The 26,605-nt window shown below is 49.3% G+C and overlaps 1 protein-coding gene across 1 annotated transcript in view; it reads right to left on the bottom strand.

Annotated features, from left to right (window-relative positions):
- Window positions 1-1,617: 1,617 nt before the first annotated feature.
- dnai3 (dynein axonemal intermediate chain 3) overlaps window positions 1,618-26,605 on the bottom strand; it is a 207,328-nt gene continuing 182,340 nt past the window's right edge. The window contains exons 19-23 of the mRNA XM_085983542.1: window positions 24,601-24,731; window positions 17,122-17,326; window positions 13,160-13,251; window positions 5,256-5,366; window positions 1,618-1,819 (exon numbers count right to left, since the gene is read on the bottom strand). Of these exons, the coding sequence (XP_085839668.1) occupies window positions 1,700-1,819; window positions 5,256-5,366; window positions 13,160-13,251; window positions 17,122-17,326; window positions 24,601-24,731 (659 nt within the window). The 3' untranslated portion in view covers window positions 1,618-1,699. The remainder of the gene's footprint in view (window positions 1,820-5,255; window positions 5,367-13,159; window positions 13,252-17,121; window positions 17,327-24,600; window positions 24,732-26,605) is intronic.

Genomic DNA, 26,605 nt, shown 5'->3' with positions numbered 1-26,605 from the left:
GGGGCTTGCACCCGCGGGAAGCCCCCGACCCGAATTTCTGGGCCATTACTCCAGCTGAGGCCTCACCATTGATTAATAAAGGTTTAGCATAACTTCCTTGCTTTTGTTACTCTATTCCTCTATTATTAAAGCCAAGGATCCTATATGCTTTATTAATAGCCTTCTCGACTTGTCCTGCCACCTTCAACGATTTGTGTGCGTGGACCCCCAGGTCTCTCTGTTCCTGAATCCCCTTTAAAATTGTACCAATTAATTTATATTTCCTCTCCTCATTCTCCCTACCAAAATGTATCACTTCACACTTCTCTGCATTAAATTTCACCTGTAATGTCTTCTCATTTCACCACCCTATGTATGTTCTCCTGAAGTCAGCTACTATCCTCCTCAGTGTTTACTATACAGGAAATTTTGGTTTATCCGGAGGTTGTATGTCTGGAAACCTCGATCTAACGGCAGAAATCAGCAGCCGTTTTGTTAGGTTTTTTTTCTTTGTTTAAAAAAATGCTAGGAGAAGAAAAAAAGTCAGTCTCTGGAAAGCCTCTCTGAAGCTGTTGCTAAGCTACAGAGACGCTTCCAAGGTACAGGCCGACTGTTTACAAGCTGTTGCTAAGCAACAGTGTTTGTTGTCAGATACGGCGATGAAAACCTCCGTATCCTTCAACATTAGCGCTGGTCTGTCCGGAAGTTTTCATAGATCGGCATCACGCCGGTCCCGTCGGTGCCGGATATCGCGAAGTTTCCTGTATTTACAAGTTTTGTGTCATCTGCAAACTTTAGAATTGTGCCCTGTGTACCCAAGTCCAGGTCATTAATATATATCAAAAAGAGCAGTGGTTCCAACACCGACCCCTGGGGGACACCGCTGTACACTTCCCTCCAGTCTGAAAAACAACCGTTCACCACTACTCTCTGCTTTCTGCCTCTTACCTAGTTTCGTATGCACACTGCCCGTTTAATCCTGTGGGGTTCAATTTTACTAACAAGTCTATTATGTGGCTGTTCATCAAACGCCTTTTGAAAGTCTATATACACATCAAGTTCGTCAAACACAATTTGCCTTTAACAAATCCAGGCTGGGCTTAACCCATATTTTTCCAAGCGACAATTAATTTAGTATTTTAGAATACCAAGGACAAGCTTTGATGGTAACACTGACAGCCGACTGCATTTTCTCATGCTTGATTGCGGAGTTATTTTTGTGCTGATAACGCAGTTGCAACATTTTTGTTTTTATCTGATCAAATTTCACAGAATGATACAAAACAGAAGGAGGCCATTCGGCCCATTGTGCCTGTGCCGGCTCTTTGAAAGAGTTCTCCAATTAGTCCCACTCCCTGCTCTTTCCCCCCATAGCCCTGCAAATTTCTCCTTTTCCAGTATTTGTCCAATTCCCGTTTGAAGGTTACTGTTGTACATTGAGTACATTTAGAATGGACACTTACTATGTAAACACGTCACGTTATAATTACACCATCCCCCAGGGGGCGCTGTTTCATTCTAAATGCAGACACGTGAAATATAAAGATACGATAGATAGATAAAAAATTGCATTTCCATAGCGCCTTTCACGACCTCAGGACATCCCAAAGCGCCCTACAGCAAACAAAGCTTTTTTTTTGATGTGTAGTCACCACTGCAATGCAGGAAATTTTATTTTTTGATAAAAAAATATACAGGTTCAAAGATTCTTCAGCCTCCTTCAAATTTTTCCAAGTTGAGCAAAGATGGCTTTCTTCTCTTCTAATAGATAAGCCGCATATTCCTGTTTTAGTTCATTTTCCGCTTGTTCCGCTGTCTTTACTGGTGCTGGGGGTTCCTCCTAAAATGAAACAGAAGCATTGTTAGGAACAGGAAACCAGGCCATTCCTTTATTTTATAGACCGATCACACTTAAATCCACCGATCCCTTCCGAATCTCATCCAGCTGTCGGCCGAGCCCATTTATACTGTCTGCTTAACATGGCCGTTCCTGGTCACTCACTCCGCAAATCATTTGCCCTCTCAATGATAATTCTGCCTGACTTCCGACATCACTCCTGATTTTTAACTTGCGCCCTCTGGTATTTATTAACGTTAGTTTTGATTAAGAATAAATGATTTTTTATTCACCGATTTATTAATTTATTCATGGATGTGAAGGCCCTTGAGAGGGTGCAGAGGAGATTTACCAGAATGGTTCCGGGGATGGGGGCATCTTAGCTACAGGGACAGGTTGGAGAAGCTGGATTTGTTTTCATTAGAGCAAAGGAGGCTGAGGGGTGATTTGATAGAGGTGTACAAGATGATGACGGGTTTGGATAGGCTAGACGGGGAAAGGCTGTTCCCACTAGTTGATGGTACAAGGACTAGGGGACACAGATTTAAGGTTTTGGACTAGAGATACAGGGGTGGGTGTGAGGAAAAACTTTTTACGCAGCGAGTGGTGAGGACCTGGAACTCGCTGCCGACGGAAATGGTGGAAGTGGAGACACTCAGGCCTAGAAATTGAGTTTGCGCTGCGCCGGGGCTTAACGCCGGAAATTTAGCGCCGGTGCTAAGTCGCGCTGCGCGTGCCAAAAATTCAGTAGCGCCGCGCCCAAACGGCTGCCGGCGCTACTGAAGGCTGTTTGCGCCTGAAAACTGGCGCTACGCGCCGCATTGCAGCGCTATTCCGGCGCCCGATGCGGTGCGGCAGGCTCGGGAAGTGCAGGCCTCCTCCTTCAGTTAAGGAGGAGCTGCCTGCACCCGCCCGCTGGCCGGTTAAATCGCCACAAAAATGAGCCCGACACCTCGGGGAAGTGCCGGGCTCGCAGCCGAGAAGCATCTGTTCCGCGGGGGGGGGGGGGTGGGGGAGTCCGGGGAGGGAGGTGCGGGCAGGCGGCCGGCGGGAAAGCGGCCGGCCGCCGCTCCACCTTTATGCGCCGGCGCAAAGTCGTGCAAGACTCTGTTGCCAGAGTCTTAGTTGCGGCTGCCACGGGCGAGGCGGCCGCAACTGAATTTCGGTGCTGGGGCCCGTCACCACGGCAACCGGGACGCTGCGCACACCGATGACGTCATCGGTGCCGGCGCAGCGCTACCGGTGTAACGCCAATGTTGGGCCCTAGTCAATTTCAAAACCGGCTGTAAGTCCAGCGCAATGCCCTCTAGCGCCGCAAAATGGGTGCTAAGCCCACTCAATTTCTAGGCCTCAATGTTTCCAAGGGGAGACGGGATAGACACTTGAGGGAAATAAACTTGCAGGGCTACGGGGACTGACTGGATTGCTCTACAGAGAGCCGGCATGGACTCGATGGGCTGAATGGCCTCCCTCTGTGCCGCTATGACTCTATTGACTCCAAGATTATCTTACGGAAGAACACTGCATATATTGAAGAAAAAAAAATTACAGAGTCTATTCAAAGGTATTTTGTGCTGCTTAAGTACGGCAATGGTTGGAATTCCGATACGGCTGGTTAATCGAAACACTTGTAATGTAACTTTTTGCAAGGAGTGGCTGAAATACATTGACGGCATAATTGTTTGAAACAAGCTACCAGAGCCTCCAGGGTGCAATGAGATGCCTGCAGATTATGTCGACTTTAATTGCCTTCCAGTACAGTCTCTATTTAAGATCGGGCTTGAAAATGCTTTTCCTCCTTTTGCTGATGTTCTCCCCTTTTTCTTTTTGCCACGCTCGCTGCTCCTCGCATGAGGTGCAGTTCTGTGAGAGGCACTGGCCCTCCGAGGGGTCCCGCTCCCCAGGTGCCTGTCCTTCACGCGCGTGTGCGTGCGTGACATCGATTTATAATTTGCCGTGAGCATGACTGATGGAGGAACTGGGAGTGTTGCAGTGCAATGTCCTAAACTTCGGATGGGGACAGCGCTTTTAAAAAAAAAATTCTCTTTGGACACCCACCTCCGCATCTGTAGGACTGAGGGTCAAGCAAGTGGGCCCCTGGTTCTGTGCCAGGTATGAGAGTGTGTGTGTGAAAGTGGATTCTGCCTTTTAAAAGAAACCTCTCAGTTTTTTTCCCACTTGGTGCAGTTGAGGCGAATAGCGTGAATGCCTTTAAGGGGAAGCTCGATAAGTACTTGAGGGAGAAAGGTATAGAAGGATATGGTGATGGGGTGAGATGACGAGGGGTGGGAGGAGGCTCGAATGGAGCAGAAACATTGGCATGGATCAGTTGGGCCGAATGGCCTGTTTCTGTGCTGTAAATTTCTGTCAGGCAGTGAGCGCTGACTGGCTACTCAGTGAGTGTTACAGTGGGCGCATCACAGCCAACTCTGTCCTGTACTCGCCCAATGTCCACCCACTGGGATTGGAGCAGAGGCCGGACTGAGATGAGGAGGAATTTCTTCACCCAGAGAGTGGTGAACCTGTGGAATTCTCTACCACAGAAGGCAGTTGAGGCCAATTCATTAAATATATTCAAGAAGGAGTTAGATATATTTCTTTAGGCTAAAGGGATATGGGGAGAAAGCAGGGACAGGGTGACGTAAGAAAACTACTAGGCACTTGGTCTGAGTATTAAACAAGGCTTTAATCAACCGTTTTTCAACATGGAGATCGAGTTGTGTCCTTCACTAGTTCCTGTTAAAGAATGTCCTGCACAAGCTGGGCCCATGCCCGAGTATTTATACTCTCCCTGGACAGCGCCACCAGCAGGCCGCCCAGTATTACTTCATAAGTCATTTCCACATGAATGACAGATTCATGTCACAGGGTACTGAATTTGGATGATCAGCCATGATCTCATTAAATGGCGGAGCAGGCTCGGGGGGCCGAAGGGCCTACTCCTGCTCCTATCTTCTATGTTTCTAAAACAAGGTTTGTTGGATAGTGATCAGAAGCAAGGAACCATAGGCATTTTCCCCCCTCCCCGGCCCCCCACACACCCTCCTTACCCTAGGGTCGCACTGAGACCAGTTGCTGTGCCTCTACTACAACTGAAACCTGAGTTCAGCTATCGCAACGTGGGCCAGCTTTCAGCGTGGGGTTTAAAGAGCCCCGCGTACCTGGTAAAGACCAAGACTGAGGAAATACTGCATTAGCAGAGCAAGGGAAGGTCATAAGAACCCAGTGATTTGGCGACGGTTTTTATTTAGCACTGGCTGAGAACCTTTCTCAATTTGAAGCTGGGCCACAGCAGTAGAAATAATTAATGGCAGGCTTCAAACTTTAAAACAAAACAGATGTGCGTTTGGGTGAGGTGAGGTGGCGAGCAGTAAACTTTGCGCGTCTGTTCCAAGGTAACGCCGCGCGGGCTTCGAAAGGAGCAAATTATTTTGCTCACGGGTTTCTTTTGTTCTTCTTGTTCTCTTTTCTCATTTCTTAATATTTTTCTCGCTTCAAAATAATCCAGTCGTTTGGCTTCTCTGTCAAAATAACTTTCGACATTGGCTTTCTGGTAAAGAAAATAGAGAGAGTTTTTAATGGCGATTGTTTTTTGACAAGCGAGTAAGAGAAAAGACAGACTTACATTTCTATAGCGCCTTTCACATCCTCGGGACGTCTCAAAGCGCTTTACAGCCAATGAAGTACTTTTTGGAGTGTAGTCACTGTTGTAATGTAGGAAATGCAGCAACCAATTTGCGCACAGCAAGCTCCCACAAACAGCAATGTGATAAAGGCCAGATAATCTGTTTTAGTGATGTTGATTGTAGAATAAATATTGGCCCCAGGACACTGGGGAGAATGCCTCTGCTATTCCTCGAAATAGTGCCCTGGAATCTTTTACATCCACCCTAGAGAGCAGACGGGGCCTCGGTTTAATATCTCATCCGAAAGATGGCACCACCGAAAGTGCAGCGCTCCCTCAGTACTGCCCCTCCGACAGTGCAGCGCTCCCTCAGTACTGCCCCTCCGACAGTGCTGCGCTCCCTCAGTACTGCCCCTCCGACAGTGCAGCACTCCCTCAGTACTGCCCCTCCGACAGTGCAGCACTCCCTCAGTACTGCCCCTCCGACAGTGCAGCTCTCCCTCAGTACTGCCCCTCCGCCAGTGCGGCGCTCCCCCAGTACTGCCCCTCCGACAGTGCAGCTCTCCCTCAGCACTGTTCCCCCGACAGTGCAGCGCTTCCTCAGTACTGCCCCTCCGACAGTGCAGCGCTCCCTCAGTACTGCCCCTCCGACAGTGCAGCGCTCCCTCAGTACTGCCGCTCCAATAGTGCGGTGCTCCCTCAGTACTGCCCCTCCGACAGTGCAGCGCTCCCTCAGTACTGCCCCTCCGACAGTGCGGCGCTCCCTCAGTACTGCCGCTCCGATAGTGCGGCGCTCCCTCAGTACTGCCCCTCCGACAGTGCAGCGCTCCCTCAGTACTGCCCCTCCGACAGTGCGACGCTCCCTCAGTACTACGCTATAGTGTCAGTCCAGATTTTTCGTGGTCCTGTCTCTGGAGTGGGACTTGAATCCACAACCTTCCAGTACAAACAGTTTCTTTGCTCTTTTTATACCCCATCTTTCGCAGCCCATTTCAATGGAAGCTGCTTCATAATTTAACCTGGTTCCCCCTTTCTTACTTAGACTGGGAGGCTGCGGTTATCATCATTGGAGGGCGACGGGATGTCAAAAAGAAAACGCTCTCTTTTCAACCCAACATCATATTGACAGAGCAGAATTGACAAAAGGTTGAAAACGTGGCCCTTTCAGCTTTTTGGAGTTAGTTTCAGAGAGATCCCAGATGGAGTCTTTGATTCTTTACTAACATAGTGATTCCTTCACTGAGAAACAGTTCAGATAGGCTCAATCCCGTTCCTTCAATCCATAGTCTAAAAGTACAATTTACAGCGGGAAGAATGATGAATAAAAGTGTAATGGGTGAAAATTCATCTTGGGCGGGGTCGTAAAGCGGGCAGTATCGGTCGGCCGCACATAATAGGCTGCGCCTGATAGTCAGTCCATCGCAGTCAATGTAACTGTGTATCGGGCACAGCGTACAACGGGCGGGCGAACCGATACCGCTCGGGTTGCGACCCCGTCCAAGAGGAATTTCTAGGTCTAACTTCTTAGACAGAAATGATGGTGCATGTGTGAGTGGTAAATGGACTGGGAAGTGTATCCAAAACTGTTATGTATTGTGTGTTCTCCTCCCACCTGTGGTGGCGCTGTCACAGATAAATGGTTGGGTGTTCTCTTGGTTAAATTTAGCTCTCTTTGTTCGGAACTTTCCAGAACTTCCTTCCCTTCCAATAAAGCACTTCATGTTTGAATCTCTGAGTTCTGAGTCCTACATTGTGTCTAGGTAGAAAGGTACCGACACAACAAGTGGCGACGAGGATCGGATGAATTTGCGTTGTGGGAACTTTCTTGTTTTCGACTACAAAACACTCGGAACAGAGATTGCAGCATCACATTAACGTTACGGCAGTGAGTAAACAGAAATTTTAATTTGAAACGTGAGATGGCTACTATATTAGGAAGCATTGGTGATTTTGATGAAAATGTGGAGCAATGGAGTGCATATACGGAACGTTTTGACTATTTTGTATTGGCGAATGCGGTGGCAAACGAAAAGGTCGTGCCTACCTTTTTGAGTGTAATGGGGCCAAAGACATTCAATTTACTTTGCAGCCTCGTGCAGCCAGATAAGCCAGGAACTAAAACATATAAGCAACTAGTGGAAATTCTTGGAGCACATTTTTCACCAAAACCTCTAGTTATTGCTGAGAGATTTAGATTTCACAAACGGAATCAAGAGGAGGGGGAATCAGTGACAATATTTATTGCTGCTTTAAAAAGGTTGTCAGAACACTGCGAGTTCAAGGAGGTGCTGAAGGACACCATTAGAGACAGACTCGTGTGTGGTCTGCAAAATGCAGCCACACAGAAGCGCCTTCTTACTGAGGACAACCTTACTCTTGAAAAGGCCATTGAAGTTAGTGTCTCCATGGAGATGGCGGAAAAGGAGGCTCACCAGTTGAGTTCAACAGGGAGAGTTCACAAGGTGTCGTCTGAGCCTAAAGGTGCGCGGAACGGCACATGTTACCGTTGTGGGAAAACGGGCCATCACGCTAATGACTGCTGGTGTATGGAGCTGGAATGCCGAAATTGTGGCAAAAAGGGTCACATTGAACACACCTGTAGAGGTAAAAAAAGAACAGACAGAGCTGGGAAGCATGAAAGCAAAATGTTTGTATTTGGACAAGAGAGGAAAAGGAGTGTTCATTCAGTGCAGTATGATGGAACAAGCAAAACAGAGGGGAGCGACACCTCGGAGGAGGAAGAGGTGCACATGCTGACGGTTGCAGGTGGTTCAAATGGCTGCTGGGTATCACCACTGGTGGAGGGACAATCAGTGCGGATGGAGGTGGACACAGGCGCGGCTGTCTCCCTTGTTTCAGACACTGTCTGCAACAAAATGCTAAAGCATCTTACCCTTCAGCCAACAAACATTGTGCTAAAGACGTATACCGGCGAGCCTGTGGCCATGAGAGGCGCCATTGAGGTGACAGTTAAATTGAACGGACAGACTGCGAAACTGCCACTATATGCGGTAAAGGGAAATTACCCATCGCTACTGGGACGTGCGTGGCTGGAGAAAATCACGCTGGACTGGCCTGCAGTCCGCATGATGTCAAAAGGGGAGTCAGGTCTGACTGCAGTGTTAAACAAACATGCAGAACTCTTCAATGGGGAACTTGATAGCATGAAAAAGATCAGCGTGAGACTGGACATTAAACCTGACAGCAAGCCGAAGTTTCACAAAGCCCGACCTGTACCCTATGCAATTAGGCCAAAAGTTGAGGCTAACTTGGAGGCCTTAGCCGAGAATGGAGTCCTGGAGCCTGTGAGCGTGAGCAAATGGGCCACACCCATTGTTCCTGTCCTGAAAAAGGATGGATCTGTTCGAATCTGCGGGGATTTTAAAGTGACTATTAACCCGGTGCTGTCTGTGGAACAGTACCCTCTTCCCCTCATTGATGATCTTTTTATGGGCCTGGCCGGAGGGCAAAAGTTCAGCAAAATAGACTTATGCCAGGCTTATCTACAAATGCATGTCGATGACAAATCAAAGGAGCTGCTGACAATTGTGACACACAAGGGGCTATACAGGTACTGCCGCCTTCCGTTTGGAATTATGTCGGCCCCTGCTCTATTCCAAAGGGCAATGGATCAGATTTTGAGTGGACTGCCAGGAGTCCAGTGCTACCTGGACGACATCCTTGTCACTGGGACAAATGAGGAGGATCATCTTCTGAACTTGGATGCGACACTACAACGACTGAAAGAGTACGGACTCAGAGTTCGTAAAGACAAATGTGAATTCTTTCAGTTGAGTACCTGGGGCATGTGATTGACGCTACTGGCCTGCATAAGGCACCGTCAAAGGTCAAGGCGATCGTGGAGGCCCCAGCACCCCAGAATGTGAGCCAGTTACGTTCATTTCTGGGGCTACTTAACTACTATGGGAAGTTTATTCCAGACTTAGCAACATTGCTGAAGCCGTTACATCAGTTGCTATGTCAAGGCAAAACATGGAAATGGACTGAACTGTGCAACGAAGCTTTCACCCAAGCAAAGAAAGCATTGCTGAAATCAGAGGTCCTGATACACTTCGACCCAAAGCTACCCGTGCAGCTAGCATGTGATGCGTCACCATATGGTGTGGGAGCAGTCATATCCCACATCATGCCTTCTGGTGAAGAGAAACCTATCGCCTTCGCATCACGCACCTTGAACAAGGCCGAGAGTAACTATGCACAGATTGAGCGCGAGGCCTTGGGAATCGTTTTTGGAATTCGAAAATTTCATCAGTACCTGTTTGGGAGAAGGTTCACACTCCTGACGGACCACCGTCCATTGACTTCAATCTTCAGGCCCCACACCGGAATTCCATCTCTTGCTGCAAGCAGGATGCAAAGGTGGGCTTTACTGTTGTCAGGACACACATACGACATCAAATATCGAAAATCAGACTTGCACGGCAATGCAGACAGTCTCTCGAGGCTACCCTTGCCTGTTACTCCCCCAGAGCCTCGTCAGATAGACATCTTCTACTTTAGACAAGTGGAGGGAGCACCTGTCACGGCAGTTCAGGTGCGAAGGTACACCCGCAACGACCCAGTCCTGTCTGAGGTAATGGACAATGTCATTCGAGGGAGAGCTATAGGAGATTCTCCTAGTTTGAAACCTTAGGTTTCAAAAAGAAATGAGCTCTCCGTCCAGGCAGGTTGTCTTCTTTGGGGACGCCGTGTCATCATTCCGCCACCTCTGAGGGAACCTGTACTGCAACAACTTCATACAGGCCACAGTGGGATGGTTCAGATGAAGGAAATGGCAAGAAGCTACTTCTGGTGGCCAGGTCTCGATGGGAATATTGAGGAGAAAGCCAAAACATGTTCCCCATGTCAAAGGGTCTGGAATGTTCCACAGCTGGCAACCCTACACCCCTGGGATTGGTCTGCAGAAGTGTGGCAGCGAGTACATGTGGACTTCGCCGGTCTTTTTGAAGAGAAGATGTTTATGGTGGTTGTGGACGCTCGTAGCAAGTGGCCGGAGGTCGCTGTGATGAGGTCTACCACGGCAGAGAAAACAATTGAGAAACTTGGTGAGATGTTCAGCCGTTATGGCTCACCGGAACAACTCGTAAGTGACAACAGTCCACAATTTGTATCACAGGAGTTTGCAACCTTCCTGCATGTGAATGGTGTCCAACACATCAGGTCTGCGCCCTATCATCCCTCTACTAACGGCCAGGCAGAAAGGTTCGTGCAAACTTTGAAGCATGCCTTGAAGGCATTGCAAGGTCAGGGCTCAATCCACCAACGTCTGAACAGCTTCCTGTTGTCCTACATAGCCTTGTATGCAATGGCATTTCAAGTGCATTTGGATGAGCACTTGAAATGCCATTGCATACAAGGCTATGGACCAAATGCTGGAAAATGGGATTAGACTGGACAGGGGTGGATGGGCGGCGCAGACACGATGGGCCGAAGGGCCTCTTTCTGTGCTGTAAAACTCTATGACTCTATGAGGAACGAGCCGCATGCTCATGATGAAGAGGCAGTTGCGGACAAGTTTTGACTTACTCAAACCTCCAAGGGCAGAACAGGTTGTCCATTGTCAACAACAAGCTCAAGTTGAAAAGAGAGAGAAAAGAGCCAAGGAGAGACGGTTTCACCCTGGAGAGCACGTCCTAGCTCAAAACTACAACACTGGACCGAAATGGGTTCCTGCTACGGTGATCACGCAGACAGGCCCTGTGTCTTACATGGTTGAGACTGCCGAGGACGTCGTCTGGAGAAGACACACAGATCAACTGTTGCTAGGAGCAGAGGCAGCCACAGAGGTTCCAACGGCTGGTTGGCCTGAACTGTTTCCGGATGATACCGCAAACCAGCATCCTTTGCCACAGTGCTCTTCTCCAACACAGGAAGTCATAGAAACTGTTCCACCTGTGCAAACTCCTGACTTTCGACTGACACAGGCACCTTCTCCATCCAGGCCTGTGTCAATGCCTACTGCTGTAGAAGCCAGCGATGACCGCCGGTATCCTGTCAGGGAGCGGCGGCCTCCAAGACGCTTGGATCTGTAGGCTTAGTGACTTACCCACAAGACTGGGGCAGAATAAACCCCAGGGTAAAGTCAGGGTTTGAGGCAGTCTACCTCTACCCTTGGTTCATTGAGTGCATTGAAAGTAACTTACCTGTTGAGGAATAATGTGGACGTTTCATTTAAGAGGGGAGGAATATTTTATGTATTGTGTGTTCTCCTCCCACCTGTGGTGGCGCTGTCACAGCAGATAAATGGTTGGGTGCTCTCTTGGTTAAATTTAGCTCTCTTTGTTCGGAACTTTCCAGAACTTCCTTCCCTTCCAATAAAGCACTTCATGTTTGAATCTCTGAGTTCTGAGTCCTAAATTGTGTCTAGGTAGAAAGGTACCGACACAACAAAAACCACATTCGCTCCAGCACCCTCTCGCACCTCCCATCCCTTGTGTTCTGAAGACACTGGCTCTTCCTGGGTTACAGTTCAATAGTGATTGATGTCCCACCTTTACCCCACCCAAGGGCTTATTCTTCACCTTCAGCCATGGCAGTGAGTGTCAACCGGTTATCTGGCCACAGAGGGCTGAACCCAATGCTGTTCTCATTCGACCTCTGCACCTACACACCTTCCAGCATGGGTCTATACAGGCGTCAACCGTGGCTCGTCTCGGAGTCAGAAGGTTGTGCGTTCAAATCCCACTCCAGAGACTTTAGCCCATTAAACTCGGCTAACACTCCAGTGCAGTACTGAGGGAGCGCTGCACTGTCGGAGGGGCAGTACTGAGGGAACGCCGCACTGTCGGAGGGGCAGTACTGAGGGAGCGCTGCACTGTCAGAGGGGCAGTACTGAGGGAGCGCCGCACTGTCGGAGGGGCAGTACTGAGGGACCGCTGCACTGTCGAAGGGGCAGTACTGATGGAGCGCTGCACTGTCGGAGGGGCAGTAGTGAGGGAGTGCTGCACTGTTGGAGGGGCAGTACTGAGGGAGCACTGCACTGTCGGAGGGGCAGTACTGAGGGAGCACTGCACTGTCGGAGGGGCAGTACTGAGGGAGTGCTGCACTGTCAGAGGTGGCATTTTTCGGATGAGACATTAAACCGAGGCCCCGACTGCTGTCTCAGGTGGATGTTAATGGTACAGTCGAAGAAGAGCAGTGGGGAGTTATCTCTGGTGTCCTGGGACCAATATTTATCGCTCAACCCACATCACTAAAAACAGATTATCCGGTCATTATCACATTGCTGTTTGTGGGAGCTTGCTGTGCGCAAATTAGCTGCTGCGTTTCCTACATTACAACAGTGACTACACTTCAAAAAGTAGTTCATTGGCTGTAAAGCGCTTTGGGACGTCCTGAGGTCATGAAAGGCGCTATAGAAATGCCTTTCCTTGTAAAATTCCTTGTATGACCAGCAATCAAGAACACTTGCTCACTTGGCCACTGGGGGAAGTAACTGTACGTATCGCAACTTTATTTTCACTGAAGCATATTGCGCGCTCGCGCTTTCATTGTGAAGACTTTGGATCATTGCAAGTACGGGAAGCTGCTTCACACTCGGCGCAGCGAGCCCTTAACCCTGCACTGCTCTAACCGAGGCGGAGCAGCTTCAGATGAGCAATTGAAATGCTTCAGGGGACCGACGGATCACTTGCAAGAACTTGTCCATTTTTAAAAATCGGGATATGAAAATGCCGCAACGATATCCCATGACTCACCTCCTGATTTAGTGGACGTCGCAAAGCCCAGGGCACCTCCAGAATGTGCAGTGTACCAAAGTCATCAGATACAGCCAGTAGGTGTTGCTTTGCTGATGATAAAAACACAGATTAGGTTGGGGACAGTGCCAATATTCCAACAGCTTACTGTGCTTTACTTTAACCTGCGTATGATGAATATATAGGAAACTTTCGTTTAAACGGCACCTAAATATCCGGAATTCTCTATTAACCGGCAAAATTCTCACTCTGAAAACAACACCTCAATAACCGGCAATGTTGCCAAGTCCGAGTCTCCCGCGGTGGCCGAGTTAGTCAGTGGGGGTAGTTCTCCAAACTGCCACTACTCGGCTTCTTGGCGCTGTCGGAAGTTGGAACACCTCAATACCCCTGTAACAGGAGTCTGACTCTCCCGCGCTGCCGGTAGTCTCTTCTGATCCGCCATTTTACAGGGGTACTGTGTGTCTCCCACGCTGCTGGTAGTCATTGCATTGCATTACCCTCAACTGGCAGTACTGTACTTAATCAAGCATCTTCCACCATCCATTTAACACAACATTCTGTAGGTGAGTACCCAATTACAGTATACTGCACATTTCTTGATTTTTAAAATTTTTCTTTGTTAAAAATAGCCTTGGTAGATAACCCTCTCCGTCATCCGGAATTTTTGATCAACCGGCAACACGCCGGTCCTGTCGGTGCCAGATACCACAGACTTTCCTGTAGTCACTGGCTTGGCAGCTTCTAGGTTACAACATTCAGCTTCGGGTAGGTTTGAGTTCTGGCGGGTGCTGGAATGCTAACCTAGTGCCTCTGATCAGATTACACGGCCGATTTTTTTCCCCCAGCTTCACGATGTCCTCAGGGAGCCTTGGCCCACAAGCCATGGCTATTGGAAAACAACCAGCACCCTGTCCTCTATTAATCACCCATTAATCATAGGATGATACAGCACAGGAGGCGGTCATTCGGCCCATCGTGCCTGTGCCGGCTCTTTGAAAGAGCTGCAATTAGTCCCACCCCGCCCTATTCTTTCCCTGTAGCCTTGCAAGTTTTTCCTTTTCAAGTTTTTTTCCAATTCCCTTTTTGAAAGTTATTATTGAATCTGCTTCCACCGCCCTTTCAGGCAGCACGTTCCAGATCACAACAACTCGCTGCGTAAAATTTTTTTTACTCTTGTCATAGAATCATAGAAGCTTACAGCACAGAAGGAGGCCATTCGGCCCATCGGGCCTGTGCCAGCTCTATGAAAGAGCAGTCCCACTTTTTGTCCGTAACCCTGTAAATTCCTCATCCTCACCACCTCAAACATTCACTCCCTCCACCACTGGCGTACCGTGGCTGCAGTGTGTACCATCTACAAGATGCGCTGCGGAAACTCGCCAAGGCTTCTTCAGCAGCACCTCCCAAACCCGCGACCTCTTCCACCTAGAAGACAAGGGCAGCAGGCGCATGGGAACACCACCACCTCCAGGTTCCCCTCCAAGTCACACACCATCCTGACTTGGAAATATATCGGCTGATCCTTCATCGTCGCTGGGTCAAAATCCTGGAACTCCCTCCCTAACAGCACTGTGGGAGCACCTTCACCACACGGACTGCAGCGGTTCAAGAAGGCGGCCCACCACCACCTTCTCAAGGGGCAACTAGGGATGGGCAATAAATGCTGGCCTGGCCAGCGACGCCCACATCCCATAAACGAATTTTAAAAAATCCTCAAGAACCCGTCCAACTCCCTTTTAAAATCATTGATGGAATCAGCTTCCACCAGTTTTTCAGGTCGGGCGTTCCCGATCCCCAACAACTCTCCGAGTGAAAAAAATTCTCCTCATCTCCCCTCGAGATCTTATGTCAATGATTTTGAATCTATGCGCTCTAGTTATTGGTCCACTCGCCAGAGAGGATAATTGTTCTCCATCTACTCCATCAAAACCTCTCATCATCTAGAAAACCTCCAACAGGTCACCTCTTAATCTTCTCTGTTCAAGGAGAACTGTCCTAACCTTTCCAACCTCTCCTCATAACTGAAGTCCCTCATCTCGGGTAACATCCTGGTAAACCTCCTCTGTACCCGTTCTAAGGCCTTGACATCTTTCCTCATCTCCCCTCTGGTTCTTTGCCACCTTAAATCGGTGTCCTCTGGTTACTGACTCTTGTACCACTGGAAACAGTTTCTCCTTATTTACTTTATCATAACCCTTTATGATTTTGAACGCCCCTATTAAATCTCTCCTTAACCTTCTCTGCTCTAAGGAGAACCCCAGCTTCTCCAGTCACTCCACATAACTGAAGTCCCTCATCCCTGCTACCTTTACAGTAAATCTCCTCTGCACCCTCTCTAAGATCCTGACATCCTTCCTAAAGCTGTTTCAGCTGTGGCTCAGTGGGTAGCACCCTCGCCTCTGAGTCAAAAGGTTGGGGGTTCAAGTCCCACTCCAGAGACTTGAAGCTAGGCTGACACTCCAGTGCAGTGCTGAGGGAGTGCTGCACTGTCAGAGGTGCCGTCTTTCGGATGAGACTTTAAACCGAGGCCCCGTCTGCTCTCGCTGGTGGACGTAAAAGATCCCACGGCACTATTTCGAAGAAGAGCAGAGGAGTTATCCCCGGTGTCCTGGGGCCAATATTTATCCCTCAACAAACATAACCAAAACAGATCATCTGGTCATTATCACATTGCTGTTTGTGGGAGCTTGCTGTGCTCAAATTGGCTGCCACGTTTCACACATTACAACAGTGACTACACGCCAAAAAGTACTTCAGTGGCTGTAAAGCGCTTTGAGACGTCCGGTGGTCGTGAAAGGTGCTATATAAATGCAAGTCTTTCTTTCTTTCTAAAGTGTGATGCCCAGAATTGGGCACAATACTCCAGATGACACCTAACCAGTGATTTATAAAGGTTTAACTTTTTAGAAATTAGAATTTAACTGGTTGGAAAGCAGTTTTTTTTTGGGTAAGTAAATCTATATATAAGGGAAAAAAAACGTTGGAAAAATTCCTCTCCGACCCCTCAGGCGATCGATACCAGTCCAGGAGATCAGACGGAATGTGTGTTATCGCTAAAGACACTTACCTTATATATGATGCCTGAGGTGGTCGAGGGGGAATTTTCCAATGTATTTTTTTCCCTCAATGGCCTTGGGTTTTTTCTCTTTTTTTTGCCTCTCACAGGAGATGACATGGCTGCGAGGGGTTGGGGGGCGGGGGGGGGGTGGGTGAGGGTGAGCGAGGGAGTGTCTGATCACAATGCTCCGGCCAGCATGGTGTGGGGCAGAAATAACAACAGAAAACGCTGGAAAAACTCAGCAGGCCCGGCAACATCCGTGGAGAGAGAAACAGAGTTAACGTTTCAGGTCGAAACCCTTCGTCAGGACTGACAAAAAAAGGCAGGAAATGAAACAAAAGGCAGTTTGGGGGCTGGGAAATGGGGGAGGGGATGAAAGAAGAGACATTAAGAGATATTCAAGGTGAGACGAGATGGTAATCGGACAGGTAAAGAAACAGACAATGACTCTAGATGAAGTGTGAAATACGCTGGCAGAGTGAGAGACAGTTGCCGTGTCGGAGAGAGAGAAAAAAAGGGAAAGGCACAAACCAAAGGTGTGGATAAAAAATATAAAAATACAATAGGGGCCGAGGTTATGATCTGAAATTGTTGAACTCGATATTGAGTCCGGAAGGCTGTATTTTGCTATCGTATGGTGTGGGGCAGGCTGGATGGACCAGCTGGTCTTTCTCTGCCCGTCAATTTGTAACGCTCGTAGTTCCACTGTTTCCCCCAGCCCTCCAACATCTAGCCCAAGTGGCCTTGCTGGACAATCTCATGGACAACACGACTGTTTTAGGGGGAGAGAAGCGAGAGGTTGCTCATCGCCAAGCACAATCGTATCTTCACGTAACGTCCAGACACACGCTTTGAACGCACTGTGTTGGTCGGTTTGTGTCTTGCCAGTACGATTACGTACCTGAGATAATCCAGGGTTTGATGCAGCTTATTGCGACAGAAGTAATGTTCTGTGTCTGTGAGGGCTCGTGGGTTTTTTCAAGTAAATCCCAAATATCAATGTTCCCGTCTTCTTTTCCAATCATGATGACCCCTGGTCTGGAGACAGACCACTGACCAGTTGTGCAGTGTTTTACTGAACAGGCCGAATGTAGGAGGGGTCCAAGCTGAGAAAAAATAGGAAAATAAATCACATTATATTCACCATAATCTCGATTTGTTAACTTTCGGGTCAGATTCCAGGCTGTTCACCTACAGGCTAATCCATACATTTTGTATTCATTATTTACAAAAGCATGGATGACCGGTTCATCTGCTGCTCAAACCTTCAACCATGCTCCTGTTACCTCCAGACTTGACTATTCCGACGCACACCTGGCCGGCCTCCCATCTCCCACCCTCCATAAACTTGAGCTCCTCCAAAACTCAGCTGTCTGTATCCCTACTCGCACCACGTACCGTTCACCCATTACCCTTGTGCTCGCTGACCTACACTGGCTCCCGGTCCAGCATCGCCTCAAATTTAAAATTCTCTTCCTTGTGTTCAAATCCCTCCATGGCCTCGCCCCCTCCCTATCTCTGTAACCTGCTCCAGCCCTGCAACCTTCTGAGAACTCTGCGTTCTTTCAATTCTGGCCTCTTGTGTATCATCCCCGATTTCCTTTGCCCCACCATTGGTGGCCGTGCCTTCAGCTGCCAGGGCCCTATGTTCTGGAATTCCCTCCCTAAACCTCTTCGCCCCTCTACTACCTCTGTCTCCTCTGTTAGACATCCCGGAGAGATGTATGTTGGACATCTTGGGGAGTTGAGGGTTAACAGTCGAACTTCTTTGTATCTTAAAGCAACAGGCTTTCCGATGTAAACAGGATGACATTGAAGTGTCGTGCGGAGAAGGCGTGGCTTGTTTTCTGAGATGTAAAGTGCTTGTGTAAGGGAATGAGTGTTAGTAATGACGCCACCCATGAATGGTTTAGATTTACGGTAATAAAACAGGGGTAACGAGTCCCTTTGATGAAGATAACAGTTGGTATAGGAAGTTTTATTTAAGGGGAATAGTTCTGAGGTAAGCAATGGCAAACTGTTTACATAGTCTATTTCCAGAGGATTTGGGAAACAGATAGGTCATTTTGACATTTTCCTTTGATGTAGTAAAATATGGTGTCTAAAGGAGCACGGTTTTCAACAGTTTGTCAGAGTGTGCTCAAAAAATACAGCCATCGATTATCCACTCTCTGTAGGCAGTTCAGACTGATCACCTTTACTGTGTATCAATAAAGTCTGTTCCATATACTCCACTACGAAGTCTCGTGCTTACTCGAAACGTGTTATCGTGAACCAGAGGAGGAAGGAGGTTGCTTAACATCCTCCTTTAAGACGCTCCTTAAAACCTACCTCCTTGACCAAGCCTGTCCAAATATCCCTTTATGTGGCTCGGTGTCAAATTTTGTCTGATACTCGCTCCTGTGAAACGCCTTGGGACATTTTACTACGTTAAAGGCACTTTATAACTATAGATTATAACTGTCAGGAAAGGCTGAACAGGCTGGGGCTCTTTTCTCGAGAACAGGGAAGGCTGAAGGGTGACCTGAGAGAGGTCTTTAAGATTATGAAAGGGTTTGGTAGGGTAGATGTAGAGAAGATGTTTCCACTTGTGGGGGAGACCAGAACTAGGGGCCATAAATATAAGATAGTCACTAATAAATCCAATAGGGAATTCAGGAGAAACTTCTTTACCCAAAGAGTGGTGAGAATGTGGAACTCGCTACCACAGGGAGTGGTTGAGGCGAATAACACAGATGCGTTTAAGAAGAAGCTGGATAAACACATGAGGGAGAGAGGAACATAAGAAATAGTTCCGGGAGTCAGCCATTCGGCCCCTCGAGCCTGCTCCGTCATTCAATAAGATCATGGCTGATCTTCTACCTCATCTCCACTTTCCTGCACTATCCCCATATCCCTTGATTCCCTTAATATCCAAAAATCTATCGATCTCTGTCTTGAATATACTCAATGACTGAGCCTCCACAGCCCTCTGGGGTAGAGAATTCCAAAGATTCACCACCCTCTGAGTGAAGAAATTTCTCCTCATCTCAGTCCTAAATGGCCGACCCCTTATTCTGAGACTGTGACCCCTGATTCTAGACTCCCCAGCCAGGGGAAACATCCTCCCTGCATCTACCCTGTCCAGCCCTGTAAGAATTTTATATATTTCAATTAAGTCACCTCTCATTCTTCTAAACTCTGGAGAATATAGGCCTAGTCTGTTTGATACAGGTATGTATCATACTAGCAAGGATATGCTGATGGGGTGAGATGAAGAGGGGTGGGAGGAGGCTGGTGTGGAGCATAAACACTGGCACGGACCAGTTGGGCCGAATGGCCTGTTTCTGGGCTGTAGAATCGATGTCATTCTCCTCCACGGCCTAACTCGAAGATCTTTCTTCAGAAGTTCAGTATTCAGCCCACTCTCTGCGTCCCGACCTGGACTCCAGCTTGTGGTGATTTGCAGAGACAATGGCCCAGAGTTCCTGCATGCCCAAGAGAGACTAGAAAGAAAGATTTGCATTTCTATAGCGCCTTTCACCACCACCGGACGCCCCAAAGCGCTTTCTGATCAATGAAGTACTTTTTGAAGTGGAGTCACTGTTGTAATGTGGGAAACGCGGCAGCTAATTTGTGCACAGCAAGCTCCCACAAACAGCAATGTGATAATGACCGGATAATCTGTTTTAGTGATGTTGGTTGAGGGATAAATATTGACCCAGGACACTGGGGAGAACTCCCCTGCTATTCATCGAAATAGTTGCCGCGGAATCTTTTACGTCCACCTGAGAGAGCAGATGGGGCCTCAGTTTAACGTCTCATTTGAAATCCCAACCACCGCTGATCCATCAGGGGATCTGGCGAACATAGCTCGAGGTTCGCTCTCTGACCTCGGGGTCATTCTCTGACCTCAGGGTCGCTCTCTGGCCTCAGGGTCGCTCTCTGACCTCGGGGGACGCTCTCTGACCTCGGGGGTCACTCTCTGACCTCGGGGACACTCTCTGACCTGGGGGTCATTCTCTGACCTCGGGGTCACTCTCTGACCTCGGGGTCACTCTCTGACCTCGGGGACACTCTCTGACCTCGGGGACACTCTCTGACCTTGCTCAAGGGTCACCCTCTGACCTCGGGGTCATTCTGTGACCTCGGGGGTCACTCTCTAACCTTGGAGGTCACTCTCTGACCTTGCTTGGGGGTCACTCTCTGACCTTGGAGATCACTCTCTGACCTCGGAGGTCACTCTCTGACCTTGCTCGGAGGTCACTCTCTGACCTTGCTTGGAGGTCACTCTCTGACCTTGGACGTCACTCTCTGACCTTGCTCAGGGGTCACTCTCTGACCTTGGACGTCACTCTCTGACCTTGGAGGTCACTCTCTGACCTTGCTCGGGGATCACTCTCTGACCTTGGAGGTCACTCTCTGACCTTACTCGGGGTTCACGCTCTGCCACATGCCCGGTCCAGTGATGTACAGTACACTCTAGAATATATTTGGGCAGGCACATTACAAGCAATGGAATCATGTCCACCCAACAGCATTGCCTTGTTTGACCCTCCAGGCGTAAGGGCTACCTGTTAGATAGAAACAGGAGGCAGCCATTTGTAGTGTATGTACCCGTCTACCTTTAAGGGAACTATTGAATGTAACCGTTCACCTTTAAGAGAACTACTTTAGGTGTGGCACTATTTGTTTGGCTTCTGTATACTGTAATACCGATAGTGACCACACCCGTATATAAGTGTTGTGGCCGGATTGCTGGGGCAGATTCGCCCGGACCTTCGAATAGTAAAGACCTGTTTGTTTGTTACTTCTGAAGTCTGTGTATTTATTAACTGCACAACCCACAGACTTTACACCATTCAGCTCCTCGAGCTTGTCCTGCCACTCAATGAGATCATAGCTGATCTGTATCTTAACTCTACTTAATCGCCTTGGTTCCGTAACCCTCAATACCCTGGCATCACAAAAATCAATCAATCTCAATTTTGAAATTTTCAATTGACCCCCCCAGCCTCGGTAACTTTTTGGGGGCGAGAGTTCCAGATTTCCGCTCCCCTTTGTGTGAAGAAGTGCTTCCTGACATCACCCCTGAACGGCCTGGCTCTAATTTTAAGGTTCTGCCCACTTGTTCTGGACTCACCCAACCCACCAGAGGAAATAGTTTCTCTCTATCTACGCCATCGAATCCTTTAATCATCTTAAACACCTCGATTAGATCAGCCTTTAATCTTCTAAACTCTAGGGAATACAAGCCTGTTAGACTCAGGCCTCCAGTATCCCTGCAATGGGCTCCCAAATGCTAACTGCCCTGAGGCCAGATGGTCAGCTCAGATCGGGGGCGATTCTTACTGATGGTAGATGGAAAAGGAAAGAACGGCGACTGACTTGATGGCTCTTTTTCATTTAGCTGAGGGATGCCACTGATTGAGGAAATGGAACCTTTTCCCAATATTTGCCTAGCATCGCTATCAAAACCCTCTTTACCGCGTTGGCTCGGCCTGCGGACTTTTCCACTGAGGTGATCTGTAGCTAAACATGGGCTCGTGCCCCACAGGAATTTGGGCTAAATGGAACCTAAACTCACTTCACTTCTCAGGTTTCAAGCAGGCGGAGAATGGAGACTTTCATCTGCTGGGTTTGTGCGCAGTTCAAACCCTCCAGGTCCCAGGGATGAAAGGACAGTTTTGTGGCAGGGCAGCTCAAGCCCCGAGATTCAATACGGTCTCAATTCTGTTGCTGCGATGCCGTGTTTGAAACTGAGAACTGTAGCAAGCTCTGTCCTGTGAATAAACCTGCAAACCTAACCGTGGCGACCTCAAGTCAGGAGGCGAGTATCGACATCACACATACACCAAACAGGACGTGGAATTTCCTGCAGTATATGTTCCACACCTCTGTGGAACACCTTTAACTTCACTGAAATACAATCCTGTCTTTAAAATATATATATAGATTTGGTGTGAAGAATAATTGTCAAGTCTGCACGATTTCATAAAAGCTAAGTAAAATGTGACTTAAATTTTGCAATTTTTTTCCTCTAACCTGCCAGCTTTCCGCCAATGTAGCACACAGCTGGGAAATTACAGCAAACTACTGTCTGGAAGCGGCTTGTCTGGTGGCCCAATGGTAAAGGTGTCGTTCTCGGGTGCAGTGTTAAACCGTACGGAGCAGAAAGCCTCCGGTTTAATTCCTAGTATGTAGAGGGGTGTGTGTGGCGGGGGGGGGGGAAGAGGCGGGGGGGAAGAGGCGGGGGGGTGAGTGTGCGGGAGGGCTGTAATGTGTGTGTGGTGGGTGTGAGTGGAGGGTGTGATATGTGAGTGTGTGGGGAGGTGTGTGGGGGTGGGGTGGTGTGTGGGGGTGTGTGATATGTGAGTGTGTGGGGGGTGGTGTGTGTGTGGGGTTGGGTGGTGTGTGTGTGTGTGGGGAGGTGTGTGTGTGGGGAGGTGTGTGTGTGGGGAGGTGTGTGTGTGGGGAGGTGTGTGTGGGGGTGGGGTGGTGTGTGTGGGGGTGGGGTGGTGTGTAGGTGGGGGTGGGGTGGTGTGTAGGTGGGGGTGGGGTGGTGTGTGAGTGTGTGTGGGGTGGGGTGGTGTGTGTGTGGAGTTGGGTGGTGTGTAGGTGGGGGTGGGGTGGTGTGTAGGTGGGGGTGGGGTGGTGTGTGAGTGTGTGTGGGGTGGGGTGGTGTGTGGGTGGGGTGGTGTGTGTGTGGGGTGGGGTGGTGTGTGAGTGTGTGGGTGTGGGGTGGGTATGTGGAGTGGGGGTGTGTGGTGGGGGGCTATTGGGCTCTCAGGAACAAATATTTTGGTGATGCTCTCTGTCTCAGCTCAAACATTAAGAAAGCCCATTGATAGCGGAGGGCTGGGGGTCTGTCCTCGATCAGGAGTCGCTGCGCTCAGGGTAAGGCCATTGATGGCGGAGGGCTGGGGGTCTGTCCTCGATCAGGAGTCACTGCCCTCGGGTAAGACCATTGATGGCGGAGGGCTGGGGGTCTGTCCTCGATCAGGAGTCACTGCCCTCAGGGTAAGGCCATTGATGGCCGAGGGCTGGGGGTCTGTCCTCGATCAGGAGTCACTGCCCTCAGGGGTAAGACCATTGATGGTGGAGGGCTCAGGGTTTGCCCTCGATCTGGAGTCGCTGTCCTCAGGGGTAAGGCCATTGATGGCGGAGGGCTGGGGGTCTGTCCTCGATCAGGATTCGCTGCTCTCAGGGGTAAGACCATTGATGGTGGAGGGCTGGGGCTCTGTCCTCGATCAGGAGTCGCTGCCCTCAGGGTAAGGCCATTGATGGCCGAGGGCTGGGGGTCTGTCCCTCGATCAGGAGTCGCTGTCCTCGGGGGTAAGGCCATTGATGGCGGAGGGTTGGGGGTCTGTTCTCGATCAGGAGTCGCTGCCCTCAGGGGTAAGACCATTGATGGTGGAGGGCTGGGGGTCTGTCCTCAGGGGTAAGGCCATTGATGGCGGAGGGCTGGGGGTCTGTCCTCGATCAGGAGTCACTGCACTCAGGGGTAAGGCCATTGATGGCGGAGGGCTGGGGGTCTGTCCTCGATCAGGAGTCACTGCACTCAGGGGTAAGGCCATTGATGGCGGAGGGTTGGGATTCTGTCCCCGATCAGGAGTCACTGCCCTCAGGGGTAAGACCATTGATGGCGGAGGGCTGGGGCTCTGTCCTCGATCAGGAGTCACTGCACTTAGGGGTAAGGCCATTGATGGCGGAGGGTTGGGGTTCTGTCCCCGATCAGGAGTCACTGCCCTCAGGGGTAAGACCATTGATGGCGGAGGGCTGGGGCTCTGTCCTCGATCAGGAGTCGCTGCCCTCAGGGGTAAGGCCATTGATGGCGGAGGGCTGGGGCCCTGTCCTCAGGGGTAAGGCCATTGATGGCGGAGGGCTGGGGCCCTGTCCTCAGGGGTAAGGCCATTGATGGCGGAGGGCTGGGGCTCTGTCCTCAGGGGTAAGGCCATTGATGGCGGAGGGCTGGGGCTCTGTCCTCAGGGGTAAGGCCATTGATGGCGGAGGGTTGGGGTTCTGTCCCCGATCAGGAGTCACTGCCCTCAGGGGTAAGACCATTGATGGCCGAGGGCTGGGGCTCTGTCCTCGATCAGGAGTCGCTGCCCTCAGGGGTAAGGCCATTGATGGCGGAGGGCTGGGGCCCTGTCCTCAGGGGTAAGGCCATTGATGGCGGAGGGCTGGGGCTCTGTCCTCAGGGGTAAGGCCATTGATGGCGGAGGGCTGGGGCTCTGTCCTCAGGGGTAAGGCCATTGATGGCGGAGGGTTGGGGGTCTGTCCTCGATCAGGAGTCGCTGCTTTCAGGGGTACGAGGGTGGAATTTGGGAAATGATAAATGCTTGGGCTCGTAGCTAACACCTGAACCATAAGTGAGCAGAATGCAGTGACAGTTACTCACAGTAGCACCTTCCTTCCAAATGGCGAATGTCCATCCTCCCACCGTCAGAATGACGTCTCTGAAGAAGGGTGACCTTTGCACTGTGTTAACCGGGCCATCATGGACTGCGTAACAGTGAGTTGGTCTCGGAGCTGTAATATTGACAGATGCCAAAAGCTTTTATACACTTATAAGTTCAAAAAAAAGGCAAGTACTAAACAAAGAATTCAGCTTTACAACAAATGTATTTATCGTTCAGCGAAGAAAAAGCCTCTCTAATAATATGGCAGTTTTAGTTCCATAATTCGGTAAGTTCAATATTGCTGAAGAATCTTCAAAATCAACTGTATTTTGGCTCCATCTAATGAAACTGCCCACTATTAATTATCAGACACGCATGGCTCAAAAGAGCTGATGGGATTAATATTAAACGACATGCAGCTACCAATACCGTTTGATCGGCACCCCATCCACCACCTTAAACATTCAATCCCTCCACCACCGGCGTACCGTGGCTGCAGTGTGTACCATTTACAAGATGCACTGCAGCAACTCGCCAAGGCTTCTTCGGCAGCACCTCCCAAACCCGCGACCTCTACCACCTAGAAGGACAAGGGCAGCAGGCGCAAGGGAACACCACCGCCTCCAAGTTCCCCACCAAGTCACGCACCATCCTAACTTAGAAATATATCGCCGATCCTTCATCGTCGCTGGGTCAAAATCCTGGAACTCCCTCCCTAACAGCACTGTGGGAGCACATTCACCACACGGACTGCAGCGGTTCAAGAAGGCGGCTCACCACCACCTTCTCAAGGGGCAACTAGGGATGGGCAATAAATGCTGGCCTGGCCAGCGACGCCCACATCCCAGGAACAAATAAAAAAAAAATAGTGCAGGTACAAACAAATTCTGTTGTATTTAATAGTATTAAAATTACATGGACACACAAATAATGTTGGTATGAATAATTTGAAAATTAATTAAGTGAGGATACCCGACCAGTTGCTAGCTGGAAACAAAATAAATAAGTAGTTCTATTTTTTGAAAGGTATAAGTTAATTCATTAAATTTTCCCACATTACAACAGTGACTACACTTCCAAAAAAAAGTACTTCATTGGCTGTAAAGCGCTTCGAGACGTCCGGTGGTCGTGAAAGACGCTGTAGAAATACAAGTCTGTCTTCTTTCTTTAAATCTTGCAGGGTTTTTAAATTTTCATCCTTATTTACAAATCCCTCCATGGCCTAGCCCCTCCCTATCTCTGTAACCTCCTCCAGCCCCACAACTCTCCGCGATCTCTGTGTTCCTCCAATTCTGGCTTCTTGCGCATCCCCGATTTTAATTGCTCCACCATTGGCGGCCGTGCCTTCAGCTGCCTGGGCCCCAAGCTCTGGAATTCCCTCCCTAAACCTCTCAGCCTCTCCGCCTCTTTCTCTTTAAGATGCTCCTTAAAACCTACCTCTCTGCCTTAATATCTCCTTACGTGGCTCGGTGTCAAATTTTGTTTGATAATCGCTCCTGTGAAGCGCCTCGGGGACGTTTTACTGCGTTAAAGGTGCTACATAAATCAAGTTGTTGTTGCTGTTGATTGCGTGGTGACGGCATGGTTTCCCTTGCACTGCGTGTAACGTGTAGACGCAAGGCCGAACTATCGGGCAAGGCCGACGAGTGATTAAATCGTTCAGCGAGCCAGCCAGACCCACTGCTTGAAAAATGAAGTAAATAAAGAATCACCTGACAGCTTCGAATTAGTGAGTTAAGGTGGTTTATGTGTTGACGCAATGCGTTCCTTCAATGTCCCTGTGTGAAGTTGGTCGAAGGATGACTGCCCTCTGTGCTTACACTTCTATCGTTCTAAACGTGTGTACAGGTACAATTAACTGATGCGCCGGGGTACAAGGCCAACATGGAAACACACACATTCAGTGAGCGCGCCCAGTATCCAGATACGGCATCTTAAGCCAGTTGTTGGGCTTTTCGCCCCAAATTTGACATCACCGTGAGATTGACTGGCGTGTACTGTAAT

Source organism: Somniosus microcephalus, chromosome 3, assembly GCF_052327205.1.
Source record: "Somniosus microcephalus isolate GS21.2 chromosome 3, FLI_Smic_1.0, whole genome shotgun sequence".
In the NCBI taxonomy this organism is placed as follows: domain Eukaryota; kingdom Metazoa; phylum Chordata; class Chondrichthyes; order Squaliformes; family Somniosidae; genus Somniosus; species Somniosus microcephalus.
Note: the sequence above shows the minus strand (reverse complement) of the source record. Positions and strands in the feature narration are given on the sequence as shown.